At 43.5% G+C, this 15,347-nt stretch overlaps 1 protein-coding gene and 1 long non-coding RNA gene across 4 annotated transcripts in view; both read right to left on the bottom strand.

Annotated features, from left to right (window-relative positions):
* The window catches only part of LOC136444474 (uncharacterized), a 456,752-nt gene that overhangs the window by 200,453 nt on the left and 240,952 nt on the right, over positions 1-15,347 (bottom strand). The window lies entirely within an intron of this gene.
* LOC136444463 (N(6)-adenine-specific methyltransferase METTL4-like) overlaps positions 1-15,347 on the bottom strand; it is a 36,277-nt gene that overhangs the window by 19,187 nt on the left and 1,743 nt on the right. For 2 of the 3 annotated variants that reach the window (XM_066442024.1, XM_066442026.1), the window contains exons 2-4: positions 6,283-6,351; positions 5,250-5,445; positions 56-214 (exon numbers count right to left, since the gene is read on the bottom strand). In XM_066442024.1, the coding sequence (XP_066298121.1) occupies positions 56-214; positions 5,250-5,445; positions 6,283-6,351 (424 nt within the window). The remainder of the gene's footprint in view (positions 1-55; positions 215-5,249; positions 5,446-6,282; positions 6,352-15,347) is intronic. The other variant, XM_066442025.1, reaches the window with a different exon arrangement.

The following is a 15,347-nucleotide window of genomic DNA, read 5'->3' on the forward strand; positions in this document are numbered from 1 at the left end:
CCTACCCTGTACAATTGACCTATGTCTGTTGCTTAGTGTTACTGTGTTCTCCTACCTTGAACAAGTGGCTCCATCCTGGTAACGTCAGACAGGAGGAATGAGGACCTGGGAGGAAGCAGGTACCGGCTCCCCAGCAGGCATTTAACTATTGGCTGGTCAGAATCCACCAGTACCAGTCGGTTGAAAATATCTCTGGATTCTTCTGAGGGTGTTCCTGGGAAGACAAAAAGATATTTCAAAACAGTAATATATAATATAGTTTCATCAATCTGACGAATCATTGGGTAAGCATGTTCACATTCACAACCAATGTTTTTCACCAGAGTGCCGACATTTTGGTGAATGACTGGTTCATAATTGGGACCACATCCATCATACTACAAGCATCTGAACGAACTCCAAGACCCAACTCAACTCATACTGACCATTTCATACTTCCAGAGTGTGGACTGGTACAAACATACTTTCATGCTTAAGCAATTTCCCATGACATATGATAATCTTAACAATAACACAGGTCCTACAATATTTTTGCAGTGCTGTTAAGAACTGTTTTCTACAGGACACCATTTAACAGTCTCCTTTATTTCATTGTGTCTGCATGTTACTCTGCCTGTTACCACATATCAAATTCCGTGGAGCCAGTGGCCCGAGTTTGTGTCCCGACCTGGACACAAATGAAAAAGAGTCGCATCTTCCTATTGGAGGGGGACGTAAAGCCAACGGCCCCGTGTATGAGGGAGATTTAGGGCATCAAACCTATAGTTCTGCACGTTAACAAACTTATCGACAAGAGTAGGGGTGACCCAGTGTTCTTGGCCCAAAATTAAAAGTCTTTTTTCATGGTGACAAAAATTAACTTGCAATATTATAGTCAGTATTTAACTGCTTTGGCTGTACATAGTTACATACTCCGCCTGACATAGCAACTTTTATAACATTATTAGATGGCTAAACATCTAAATACAGATTTATATATGTAGCCTTTATTGTTTAGTAGTTAGTAGTACTTACGATTTTGATGTCTATTTAGAGTGTAGTGGTGCAGTGAACCTTCCCCCAAAGGGACGCATGTTGGGGGGTACCTTGCAACACCATGCATTTTTGTCTTTTCAACTTGATCATGTTCATTCATTAACATGATAATATCTAAGAGCTATGAAAATATACTGGGAGCAGACAGCGAAAATGTAAACCTGTGCATTTGCTACTGTTAGATAAGAATAGATAAGAATGTCATAATTTTCCTGATAAAAATACCAACAAACACACCCAAAACAAAGCTTTGTAAAAAAAATCTCCTGGCAATGAAAAAGCATTGCCATGGTGACGATGTAAGGTTTGCTATTATCAAATCATTCTGGGGACCAATATTCAAGTTAATTTACATTATACACGTTATGCATTTTCTGATCATGGCCTCCCCCTTTTCATCCTCACACGGTATAAGGCAATGATCAGGGCACACATTACCAGGACCGTAACTAAAATATTTTCTATATTTGCTATTTATTCACTACATGTGCAAAGGTCCAACTCTCATTATGGAAACCAAATTATGACATTGCCCTCTTCAAAGTTCTTGTTACAGAACTTGTCTATCAAAACATGCACTGAGTGCTCAGTAGTAAAGAACTTTTCTGTGCCTCTGCTATGAACGAATGCGATAACACTTTCCCCAGAAAGTGCGAAATGGAACGAAATGGAACAAGATAACATATGTAACATTATGAAATGAAATACCAGTACCACTCGCTTCTGTAATTTAAAATGCTTCCTGTTCCGGTCTTAACTGTGAATGTTACAACGTTCCCTATATTTCGCTATCTACCGGTATTTCATTTCATAATGTTACATTTGAAACAAAATATATGTTGTTTTGTTCCTAGTTGCCACTAACTGTTACTTTTCGTCCGGTTTTCAATCAAAACGTCGTGGCGAGTTTCCTTTGGTTACAGTTAGGGTTTGGCTTCTACCATTAACGGGGGTGCCCAAACATATGACTTTTTTTACGCGCTCGAACTCACGGCGCTCCATTGCTGGTTGCCAGAGAATGGTCATGTTTTAATGAATGAATTTTGAACACATTCATCTAAAGACAATACTTGGACAAGAAATGTATTCATACTGTTCATGGGCCCTTCACACTCCACGTTACATGCGGAAGACGCTGTGAGACATTTTCACGAATGTACCTTTTGATTTAGTGCTACGCCAGATAGTGTGCCTAATTACGCTTTGGTAATTTTGCTCTCTTCGGAAGTTGGTGATGAATTTAGGGAAATGTAAATAAGGTTTGAAGTCTGCTATATTATAGGTTTCTTTCGACCGGAAAATTTTGACTGTGTGCACTTCTAACGTCATGTGAGAAGGGCTATATCTAGCGCATCCCAGCTCATGTTTTCAAGGGAAATAGGCTACTACGCACTTTGCGCGCGGCCCGACGTACGTCTTGCATGCGACCCGGCTTACAAAATCATTACGAAAAAACTACACCGCTTACATCAACAATATTCCGTCTACTTATTGGGAAATATCTTTGCCATCTCTGTATTCAGTTTCCTTTTCATAGACGGTACCAATCACATGTTAGAGCGTTACAAAGCTGTGCGTTGAATCGCTGTCCGCCACCATCGCGGCCCAAAAAAATGGCGGGAAAACAATGTCGCCAGACGGCAGCTATGTTTACGTTGTATTCTTTGGTTGGTTTTCTTCTCAACAAACACTTAAAGACCCAATTTTTGTGTGTTTTATGAAGTTATATTTCTTATGTGTATGATAGTTGTATATCTGCTTGGCACAGGTTGTATATTTAGGTGCCGGGCTGTCTAGCTACGCAGTGACCCTCTACTCAGCGTTGCCATCATTATTGTCAAAATACTATTCTCGACAAAACGGTTTTGAGAATGAAGTTACTCTCAGCGATTCGGTATTATAAAATATATTCACCGTATTTAACCTAAATAACAGGGGTATCGTCGACTGAACTCTACTGACCTTTGTTTGCATGCTGCGACGCCATCTTGGAACAATGCGGAAATTCGACTTAGATCTCTTATTTACCCGCGGAAAACGTAATTTCAGCCCGGATAATTACATTTTCAAGAACTTAACACACCAGATACACGAACAAGTCTTCTATTAAAAAGCTGCGGCCGTTATTTCGCCAAGTCCGACAGCTCAGAGATGGCGATGTACCGCGGAAGGGAGGAGTGTAAACAGCCATGTAAAAATCGAAGACACCATTCTGGAAATACTTTGCATCAAACTACGAAATTCTTTAATGTTTTCTTTATTCAAACACAAAAGAAGTAGGGGTAGACCCAGAGTAACCTACTTAGACAACCTACGTAGTGACACAAACTTACAAGATACTAAGGAACTACGAAGGGCCATGAAGGATAAAGTGCTATGGAGGAAGCCCTCTGGATTGGTTCGAGCTAAGTAAGTAAGTTATTCAAAGTAGGGTCCTAGCTGAGTCCACATTTTTGGTGGTGCAGCTGCAGCGCGGAAACTAAAACATTGTCGGAGTTCCGGCTGCTGTTGTAAACAAAGGTACGCCGACCACGCGCCGCCCCGAAACCGTAATCGGCAGTGTTGGCGTTGTGGCCGGACTCAAAATCGCCTGACCGCGACCACATTGGACAGGTGACCGTTATAGACTAATTCTTAATGCTTGTATCAATGGGGAAAGTCCATGGGACCGACAAAAAATTGACCACTATGGCCATTTGACTGTATGTTGTTTTAGTTTGTTCCATTTCGTTCCATTTCATTCCATTTCGTTCCATTTCGCACTATCTGGGGACCGATGTTTTACCGATCAGAAACTCTGTATAGTGAATCTGATAAATCATAAATCATGATCAGTAATTTCAACGTGCTTTATCCGTAGCTTCTTGCATGTCATGAGTTTATAATGTTTGCCAAAATTTGTTAACTGGTCATAATGTGGAAAACACAGACACACTGACTTACATGTACTAGACACACAGAATTAGAAACACAACAAAAACAGGTTGGTATGAAAAAGGAGAGCATTCCTATATAGCCTGGATGCCAGAATTCTTCCAGGACCTGAACAGGCTAGCTAGCTCCTCGGCTCCAGGACAGGACAACATGCCAGCAAGGAAATTTTACTACAAATCCCCTCAGTTAGACCTTTGGTTTGAAAGCGGAACATTGTGTTTCTCTCTCGGTCTTTGTGTGTTACCATCTGGCATCCAGGTGTCGGATACTAGTAGTAGGGCGGGACTTTCTAGACCGCCCACAGAAGGGCGCAACCAATCGCCGACAGCGGGGCGTAACTCACAGCAGGGCGCAACCAATCGCCGACAGCGGGGCGTAACTCACAGCAGGGCGCAACCAATCGCCAACAGCGGGGCGTAACTCACAGCAGGGCGCAGCCAATTGCCAACAGCGGGGCGTAACTCACAGCAGGGCGCAACCAATTGCCGACAGCGGGGCGTAACTCACAGCAGGGCGCAACCAATTGCCGACAGCGGGGCGTAACTCACAGCAGGGCGCAACCAATTGCCGACAGCGGGGCGTAACTCACAGCAGGGCGCAACCAATTGCCGACAGCGGGGCGTAACTCACAGCAGGGCCCAACCAATCGCCGACAGCGGGGCGTAACTCACAGCAGGGCGCAACCAATCGCCGACAGCGGGGCGTAACTCGGCATCCGTGGACTCAACATCAACCTCCAGCTGTACGTAGCCGAGGAATTTTTAAAAGGCCAGGAATTTGAAACGACCCACACCTTCTGACAAAGAGACAGACCGACAGCGAAGACAGTGGTCTAAAGGTCAGTCAAGTTTTAGGTCTCAACCTGTTGCATGGCACATATGTTTCTGTGTTTGATCATCCCGTTATTCGTGGAGTAATAAAGTCTACATTAATTCTATTTTCGAACACAGTGGTTACAAATGACATGTCTTCTAAATGCCTTGCTTACTGTGTAATGGAAAACTGATTTGGTAGCACCCTTGGCCCACCATATACATGTACCTGCTTATAAGTTCGTTTAGATCTTAACGGGTTAGATTTTACCTGCCAAGAAATGGCTTCTTCGTCTGTCGTTTGATTTGTGCAAACTACGATTTAAAAGAGAGGTGATGACTTGGGCAGGTTTGACTGTACATTGCAATAATAATTATAGCTAACAAAAAAGCGTCATGCTTTGTCCTCAGTCTGAGGTTCGACCGCTTTACCTTAACCTTAAATACAATTACTAGTAAATTACGTACCCTGTGATACAGCAAGTGGTCTCTTATCTTCCGTTAGTCTGGCCAAATCACAGAGATCTGCCAGGCTGTTTCCAGGCCCCCAGTCCAGGAATGGCTTTCCAACAGGAACAATGTCAGCAGGGATTTCTTGAAACAGTCCACTGGCTCTCCCAAGAGACAGAAATGCTGTATGGGCCTGTACCAACTTTGTCCTGACCTGGAAGGAACCATAATGATATTAAAAGCATTGGTTACAGTACTTTATTAGTACTAAAAAAAGTCTTCATGTAACGTAACATGACCTATTTACGTGCAGAACCTATTTACATCCGGTTTGGCTCATGTCCACATGTCGCGGTGTATTATGCCAAAGCCTGTTCTCATGAGCATTAAAGAACATCATGAGTATGATCCTTAGCCATCTCTTTAATTTTTGCACAGCAAAACATAATGGCCATGCGTTTACCACGTGAACGCCACGTGCCGCGCATGTCGGGGGAAATTTACAGATAAACATTGTTTTTTTTCCTTCGCGTTAAGCAAGTGGCCGGACAGACATAGTGATTTAATATTATTTGTCTGTAGACTACTTTGGACAGTTACTGTGCATTTTTTTCTGGTCTATGTTCTTCAAGCATAGCGCTAGAAGGGAAAAGATTCAGAAGTGGACGATAATGGGTTACTCTAGCACAATTCTTCATCATATACCTCAGTATAAATACATGCTCGCACGGCGTTAAACAGGCGGAGAAAAACTTACAGACCATGCATTTTCTTTTTAGAAGAGCTAATATTTCTGCCCATGGGTTTGAAATTTGGCTCTGTCCACGCGGTTTTAAGACAAATACGTTTTGAATAAATCGGACGTTAATTGGTTATGTTACGTTACATTATACTCAATTAAAATGTATGATGTAACAGTTCTGTAAACAGAGTAGCACACTAATGTAACTAAATCATGTAAGGATTTAAGAAAAATCTTGTGCACATCAACTTCAAGCTCACTACAGCTTGGAGCTACATGTAATACTACTAGCTGATATCATTTACTAACCTGTTTGTGATATTCCATAGCAGCAGCCTCTCCTGTATTCAAATCACTTCTTCTCTTTCTTTTTCTTTTCTGTGCAGAAAATGAACATACAAAAAAATGACATAGAAGAAGAACTTTATTGCGCGACTATTGTAGCAGGTACAAAGTATGGCAACAACAGTAAACATAGAACAAGACATAAGTATGGAATAAAACTATTGACTACAACAAAATAAGTATCTTATGTTTTACATTATTATAGTTGGGCTAATTTTGAGTACCACTATTTTTTCTAATAACAAAACAATCTTTTACATATTTGCCTATTTTAACATTGTATGGGCTGTTGCATTTAAATATATAGTCAAATCTATCTATGGCATTGAGCGTCTTAAAATCTGAAGTACTTGAATTGAGAGAGGTGAATAACTCATGACATATGGCAGTACTAGTAAGCAGTTATTATTACCGCTCACTAGCCACTCAGAGAAAGGGTTGAAAATTACAGTAACTGTCATGATGAATTTTCATGCAAGTGCTAGATATATTATTATGGTCTCGGTTCAGAGTTTTTTTTTACGATTCGGGGCCGATCTGACACATTCTCAGAAAGAGGCTTAGCGCTTCTCCAAACATCGTTTTTCGGGCAATTCAATGTTTCCCGGGCAAAGGGGCCCGAAAAGCTCATTTGATATTTTCTGTGGAAACGTTATTTTTGGTAAAAACCATCATTCTAATTAATTTTTACCCGAAAACTGCCATTTTGGGGGCATTCTTCCAAGGCCGCTGCACGGAAAACGGATTTTTCCAGGATAATGACTGACTCAGCAATAAGTCATCATCCTGTCAGTGCAATTAAGAAAAATGAAAAAAAATCGTGAGGATGTGTTTCCGGCCATCCCTGATGGTGCAGAACCATGCAAAACGATTCGGGTAATCAGGCGACAAAGGCGTGTTACCGTCATCGCGCACTGATACCAGGAAGTCTTCGCGGATGACCAAAACTCTGCAACCATAAAACGCTACCAAGATCGGGCTTTTCAGGAAATATAAAAGATTACACATCGCTATAGCAATAACAGAAAAATCTGGAGCAAAATCTATTGAGAAACCTATGATTTGCGTCTTATTTCACGGATTACTTTTGGGGGTGGTCACTTGAAATTCCGAACCGGAACCTTAAGTTAATGTTACTCCTATTGTCTTACAACATTCCACCAGAAAAACTTTTCTGTGAATTCATTGTTTTAAGAAGAGGGAAGAGGCATGTAAACAATAGATTCAATGATAGCATAGCATTATATATTTGATTATTGTGTAAAGCCAAGGAAAAAAATGTTGTGTTTTCTATTACGGTCCTGAAAAAATTAGGGTCGGTAGGTAGGAATTCCCTTTTTTTGTACTGGTGACATCAAATGCACTGACCATTGGCCTCACAGTGCTTGTGCCAGCCTCCTGACCAGTGCACTAAATTCTCATGTCGTTAAACATGCGCTGCCCGGAGGGCAGTGAACAAAATGTAATAAAAGTACCCCCCCGAATAAAATTACCAATTGGAAAAGTGACAGGTAAATTATTAAGAATATAACGTTACATGTATAATAATCACTAAATACAATAGTCTATGTCATTGTCTAGTTGCTATCTCACGGTATTTGCCAGTACTGCAGAAATGTGTCATTACTCTCATGCATTCTCGCGATATTTAGCGATAGTTGATGAATCCAACATGGCGGCTGAATATTTACGTTTTTCGATCGGGAACCACGCCTTTTTCGGATGGATTTTTGCGTTTTAGGTACCCCTGATTTCACATATAAAAACACAAACTATGACTAATAACACAGTAACAATAGTAACCAATCAATCATAGAAAGCTATGTTACATACAGTCCAGATATCAATTGCCTCCGTTATTGCCATTCTTAAAGGTCTTGTAAGTAAGTGCAGTTCTTTGTTTCAGTGAAAGGGCGTTCCATAACTCAGCCCCATAATGTTGTAGACTGCTGCGCCACCCTATGTTAGTGTTATAATTGGTACGGTCCGTTGACCTATGATGTAACGAGGTCACGCTTCGTGTTCTCTGTTCGCGTCATGGGTTCCCGTGATGGTTGTTGAGTAAACCCCTTTGCTCCGTACTCTCGCGCTTCGTTGTGTCTTTGAGTCGTCGAGTCGCTGTTACATAGATGACGTGGTGGCACGCGTTGGGATCCAGAGCCCACAGAGCACCAACAAGTTTGGATACCGCGCAACCCTGTGAAAAAAAACGCGTTGAAAGACGTCCGAAGAATGCAACCCTCAGCGAAGAAGGAGCAATGGCGGGGAAGGAAAACAACATCCGGGACCTGGCGTTCCAACAACAACTTCAACCAAAACCCCAGCCCTCAACAAGATCCTGACAGGCGCTGGAGAACCCAAGATCTCCCCCGACGCCCGAAGAACCAAGAACCTAAAAGGGACAAGAAGATCTGCCCGATTTGTGAACAAGCGGGACGGCAAGGTTTTGATCACTTCCTCAGTGCGTGTCCGTACTTGCCCGACGAGGACAAAGAGAGGAGTTTTGCGCGCCACGTGGGCGCCCTTCCCCAGCAAGAATCCGGACGCGGAGTGAAAGCAAGTGCTTCACCGAACCTTGAAGCCTTCCACAAGGGAGCGGCGGTCAAGATACTCCTGGATTCGGGGGCAGAGTCGAGCATGATTCGTGCCGATGAAGCGCGGCGCTTGGGGTTGTGCATTTCTCCCAACAACACAGATCTTACTCCAATCCAAGCAGATGGGCGGCGACTTTCTGCCGTAGGTGAGTGCTGTACCACGTTCTACAAGAAGAAAGTAGCCCTTCATTTTGATGCGATCGTAGTGGAAGACCTCGTCGATCCGATTATAGCCGGAAGCCCCTTCCTTGAGTCCAACGGTTTAATGATAAACTTCAGTAAGCATTATATTCACCTTCCTGATGGATCCATCTTTGATTATTCCACGTTTACCACACAAGCCCAGCCACGTATTCATAGCATTTCGTACAGCAAAAATCGTACGCAACACAACCTAGCACGCTCTAGAAGGGCAGCTAGCTGTTCCAGTGTACAAGTTCAAGAGCCCAAGGTCATGCACCTGCTACATACCACTCCCGTATTTAATGTTGTGACCAACCCTGCGGTGACTGAACAACAAACAAACACAAGGTCACTGGTCCACGCCCTAAAGCACCTGTCACCTGCTGCAAAGGCTGACACACTACCGGTGAAGGAAAAACACCTGTCACCATCGGCAGATGCTAACACACTACCGGTGAAGGAAAGGCACCTGTCACCATCAGCAGACGCTGACACACTACCGGTGAAGGAAAAACACCTGTCACCATCAGCAGATGCTAACACACTACCGGTGAAGGAAAAACACCTGTCACCATCAGCAGATGCTAACACACTACCGGTGAAGGAAAAGCACCTGTCACCATCAGCAGATGCTGACACACTACCGGTGAAGGAAAAACACCTGTCACCATCAGCAGACGCTGACACACTACCGGTGAAGGAAAAACACCTGTCACCATCAGCAGACGCTGACACACTACCGGTGAAGGAAAAACACCTGTCACCATCAGCAGATGCTAACACACTACCGGTGAAGGAAAAGCACCTGTCACCATCAACAGATGCTGACACACTACCGGTGAAGGAAAGACACCTGTCTCCATCAGCAGATGCTAACACACTACCGGTGAAGGAAAAGCACCTGTCACCATCAGCAGACGCTGACACACAACCGGTGAAGGAAAAGCACCTGTCATCAGTAACAGAAGCTGATACCCCACAGGTGCAGGAAGAATACCTGTCACCATCAGCAGACGCGGACACACAACCGGTGAAGGAAAAGGACCTGTCATCAGTAGCAGAAGCTGATACCCCACAGGTGCAGGAAGAATACCTGTCAGCAGACGCGGACACACAACCGGTGAAGGAAAAGCACCTGTCATCAGTAGCAGCAGCTGATACCCCACAGGTGCAGGAAGAATACCTGTCACCATCAGCAGACGCGGACACACTACCGGTGAAGGAAAAGCACCTGTCATCAGTAACAGAAGCAGATACCCCACACGTGAAGGAAGACCACCTGTCGTCACCAGAAAAGGCTGACACTCCCCAGGTGCAGGAAGAACACCTGTCTCCTTCTGCAGAGGCTGACATACCACCGGTGAAGAAAAAGTACCTGTCTTCAGTAGCAGAAGCTGACACACCACACGTGACGAAAGAGCACCTGTCATCATCAGCAGAAGCTGATACACCACACGTGACAGAGGAGCACCTGCCATTACCAGCAGCAGCTAATACATCACACGTGACAGAGAAGCACCTGTCATTACCAGCAGAAGCTGATACACCACATGTGACGGAAGATCACCTGTCATCATCAGCAGAAGCTGATACACCACACGTGACAGAGGAGCACCTGTCATTACCAGCAGAAGCTGATACACCGCACGTGACAAAAGAGCACCTGTCATCATCAGCAGAAGCTGATACACCACACGTAACAGAAGAGCATCTGTCATTGCAAGTGAAAGAAGGGAACCTGTCATCACCAGCAGAAGCTGAGACACCACAGGTGAGACAAGATCACCTGCCATCACCAGCAGAAGCTGACACACCACAAGTGAAAGAAGGGAACCTGTCATCACCAGCAGAAGCTGATACATCACAAGTGAAAGAAGAACACCTGACTTCACTGGCAGAAGCTGATGCTTCACACGTGAAAGAGGAACACCTGACTTCACCAGCAGAAGCTGATACGTCACACGTAAAAGAAGAACACCTGACTTCATCAGCAGAGGCTGATACTTCACACGTGAAAGAAGAACACCTGACTTTACTAGCAGAAGCTGATACTTCACTCGTGAAAGAAGAACACCTGACTTCACTAGCAGAAGCTGATACGTCACATATGAAAGAAGAACACCTGACTTCATCAGCAGGCGCTGATACTTCACACGTGAAAGAAGAACACCTGACTTCACTAGCAGAAGCTGATACGTCACACGTGAAAGAAGAACACCCGACTTCATCAGCAGAAGCTGATACGTCACACGTGAAAGAAGAACACCTGACTTCACTAGCAGAGGCTGATACTTCACTCGTGAAAGAAGGGACCCTGTCATCACCAGCAGAAGCTGATACGTCACACGTGAAAGAAAAACACCTGACTTCACCAACAGAGGCTGATACTTCACACGTGAAAGAAGGGACCCTGTCATCACCAGCAGAAGCTGATACGTCACACGTGAAAGAAGAACACCTGACTTCAGCAGCAGACGCTGATAGTTCTCACGTGAAAGAAGAACACCTGACTTCACCAGCCGAGGCTGAAATTTCACACGTGAAAGAAGGGACCCTGTCATCACCAGCAGAAGCTGATACTTCACACGTGGAAGAAGAACACCTGACTTCAGCAGCAGACGCTGATACTTCACACGTGAAAGAAGAACATCTGACATCACCAGCAGAAGCTGACACCCCACGGGTGAAGAGACATCCCAAGTTAGTATCACCTTCAGCAGAAGCTGACACCCCACGCGACACACCGCAGGTGAAGGAAGAATGCCAGAGCCCACCTGACCGTCTTCCTCCTGTTCCACCTGACCCTCCTCCACCAGTTCCTGACACCCAGGCAGTCCGGCCCCCACCGGAACCACCCCCATCTGTTCAACACCCACAGAACTTTATGCCATAACGAACTGAAAGTATAACAGGACAAGTCACACACCTATCTCCTAAGTCAAAAAAGAACAAAACATATACAGTCTCTACATATGCAGCATATATACGACCAAAGGTACTAAACTGATTTGATTTGCAGTTTGACAAAGTTCATATTAACAGAAGAATTCTTGAGTTACATGTAGTTACAAAGAAAGATAAGAAGGAATACATACAAGACCAGTAGCGAGTTATGGTATTACCTGTATTGAGAAATATGTTACATTACCGACATTATGTTATGTTACCGTAGTTACAATAATTTTCCAGTTACTTATCGAAAAGAAGACAGAACAAGTCAAATCTAGATGCAGAAAGTTTCTTGTCAGCATAGTTGTTTATTTGTAGAGGAGTAGGCGGTGGAAAGTTTGTTTATTTTTAATAAGTATAACACCAGTCATTTTGGAAATATCCATTTTACAAACTGAAGAAGAAATATGTGAATCATGCTAACAGATATTTGTTAATGGAAGAACACTGATTCATTACTAGTATTACAGTATTACAGAACTATTAATAGCATGTTACTAGGACCTATAACAGTTATTCTAGTTACAATTCTATTATGTATCTCTATTACTCAAGTTACTTTAGTTTACAATGGAAACGAGGGAAGAAGGAAATTTAGAACACTAAGAGAGAGAAAGTAGGAAAGAGGAAAAGAGATCACGCCACCCTATGTTAGTGTTATAATTGGTACGGTCCGTTGACCTATGATGTAACGAGGTCACGCTTCGTGTTCTCTGTTCGCGTCATGGGTTCCCGTGATGGTTGTTGAGTAAACCCCTTTGCTCCGTACTCTCGCGCTTCGTTGTGTCTTTGAGTCGTCGAGTCGCTGTTACATAGATGACGCTGCGGTATGATGTAACTCCAGCTGAAGGACAGTGGAGCAGGTAGGGGTCGTAATCCCGAATCCGTTTGGCCTCTGTGCGTGTTCGGGCTCTTAGTGTAGGCGGAGACTTCCATCGAAAGAGTTCTGCCATGTACATTGGCACCCTTCCCCGTACTGACTTGAAAACGGTAGCAAGCAAGATTGTGTCTATACGCTTGCTCAATGGCTCCAGTCCTGCCTCAGCTAGCAAGACGTCCACTGGGACGTGATCTTGAAGTGAGTGTCCTGTGCTAAGCCTTGCAGCTCTGTTTATCAATCTGCCCAGTTGCAAGACTAGCGTTTTGTTGCCCTGTACCAAACTGGGTAGCCAGGCTGTGGCGCAGTAGTCCAGATGAGACAATAACAGTGTCTGGTACATTGTTTGAAGAATGTCCGTCGAGACAAAGGCTCTGGCACGTCCCATGGCACCGAGACCACCAAGGATTTTTGTGGTGATTTTCGCGACATGTGCCATTCACCGGAGTGACGGATCGAGTGTGATGCCCAGGTATGTGAACGAACTGACTTGTTCATAAACATTCACGCCATCCTTTATGTTGACTGTTCCCCCAGCATATCTCAGTTTCTGTGGGAGTCCAAATAACATTAATTTTGTCTTGTCCGGGTGTAGTAGCAGCTTATTTTCATTTAACTAGTCAACTACCCTCCTGACGTCGCTAGATACTGCCTCCTCACAATCCTTCACGGTGCCAGCTGAGGAGTACAGTACTGAGAAGTATGTCGTCAGCATACATGTGGATGCTACAGGTTTCAATAACATTGGGTAAGTCATTGACGTACAAACAGAATAATAAAGGGCCCAACACACTTCCCTGTGGTACCCCGCAGTTGACCCACGATTTTGAGGAATATTGACCTTGTAGATGTGTTGTCTGGAAGCGGTCTGCAAGGTATGACGCGAACCAGTTTGTCACATCAGTGTCGAAGCCCAGCTTCTCGAGTTTACCCAGGAGGATGTCATGATTAACCGTATCAAAGGCCTTCCTTAAGTCTAGGAAGAGAGCATCTTTTAAAAGTAGCTGACGTGAAACCTTTCTTTGATATTCAGACTACGTATCCATGGTGATTCGAGGTTTGAAACTCTTGCCAATTTTAGGAAGGTTTGATACAACCTAGCGACCCCCGCTCAGATGATACATTTTTGCACGGCATAACATCATGGCCATGCGTTTATCACATTAACGCCACGTTCTGCTGATGTCGGGGGAAATTCACAACACAAACATTGTTTTCTTCCATCGCGTCGGGCAAGTGGAGGGACAAACATAGTGACTTTACTGTTATTTGTCTGTAGACTACTTTCGACAGTTACTATGCAATTTTTCTGGTTAGGGTTTTCTGTTCTTCAAGCATAGCGCTAGAAGGGGGCTGAAGTGGACGATAATGGGTAAGCCTAGCTCAATTCTACATCATATACCCAGTATAAATACATGCTCGCATGGCGTCAAACAGGTGGAGAAAAACTTACAGACCATGCATTTTTCTTATCAAAAGAGCTTATATTTCTGCCAATTGATTTAACATTTGGCTCTGTCCGCGCAGTTTTAAGATAAATTACATCTTTAATAAATCGGACGTTAATTGGTCATGTTACGTTACTTCTTGCAAATAATTACCGCTAAATTGAGTTGTCAGGCCCGAAATTTAGGTAGTGCACTGCGCAACCTGGGTTTAGGAATAACTTGCACTGGTCAATCAAAATATCGTTGCGCTGCGCAACTGCACAAGCGGGTATAATTTTTTGCACGCTGTTTTTCATCACTCAAGTTCAGATGTCAGATCAGAAATTTTATGTCCCTTGCCAGCGTCCGACACCCAAAAAAAAGGCTAGGGTCGGGTGGGTTTTGCTAGGGTCGGTCGGGTAACCGGAAACGCAACATTTTTTTCCTAGGCCTAATCGATAGATATAGTATAGCATAGATTTAACGTTAGTTGTTTTGTTTATCTCACTGTTTAAGAATGCTTCATGTTACGATTCACTACACTGAATACGTTTCATGTGATATATTGAATCTACTGTACTGCATGAACGTGCAAATAAAGATCATTATCATTGTCATCATTGTCATTACAATACCAAAAACATTTTGTGGTTTAAGCTTACATTTACATTGGACATCTAAGCATACATTGATATACCATTGTCATCAAATGGCTTTAAATCTTTACGTTAGACTGGAGCTATGAAAAAATGCAAGGGTCTAGGGTGAAAGCTAACAACGTTCAATGATCCTTACAACTTACAACAGGCTTCATCAATGTCAATAAAGAATCTACTTCTACAATCACGACAGTTTTTGAAATTCTCACTGGTATCTTTTCTAGCAATTCTTCTGTTGATTATGTTGACAGTGTGAGACATTATAAATGATCTATACAATGAAACCTGCCTAGGTGAACACCTCTTCAACGCGACCACCTGGCCATGGCGACCGCTTTTT

This window comes from Branchiostoma lanceolatum, chromosome 11 (assembly GCF_035083965.1).
Source record: "Branchiostoma lanceolatum isolate klBraLanc5 chromosome 11, klBraLanc5.hap2, whole genome shotgun sequence".
In the NCBI taxonomy this organism is placed as follows: domain Eukaryota; kingdom Metazoa; phylum Chordata; class Leptocardii; order Amphioxiformes; family Branchiostomatidae; genus Branchiostoma; species Branchiostoma lanceolatum.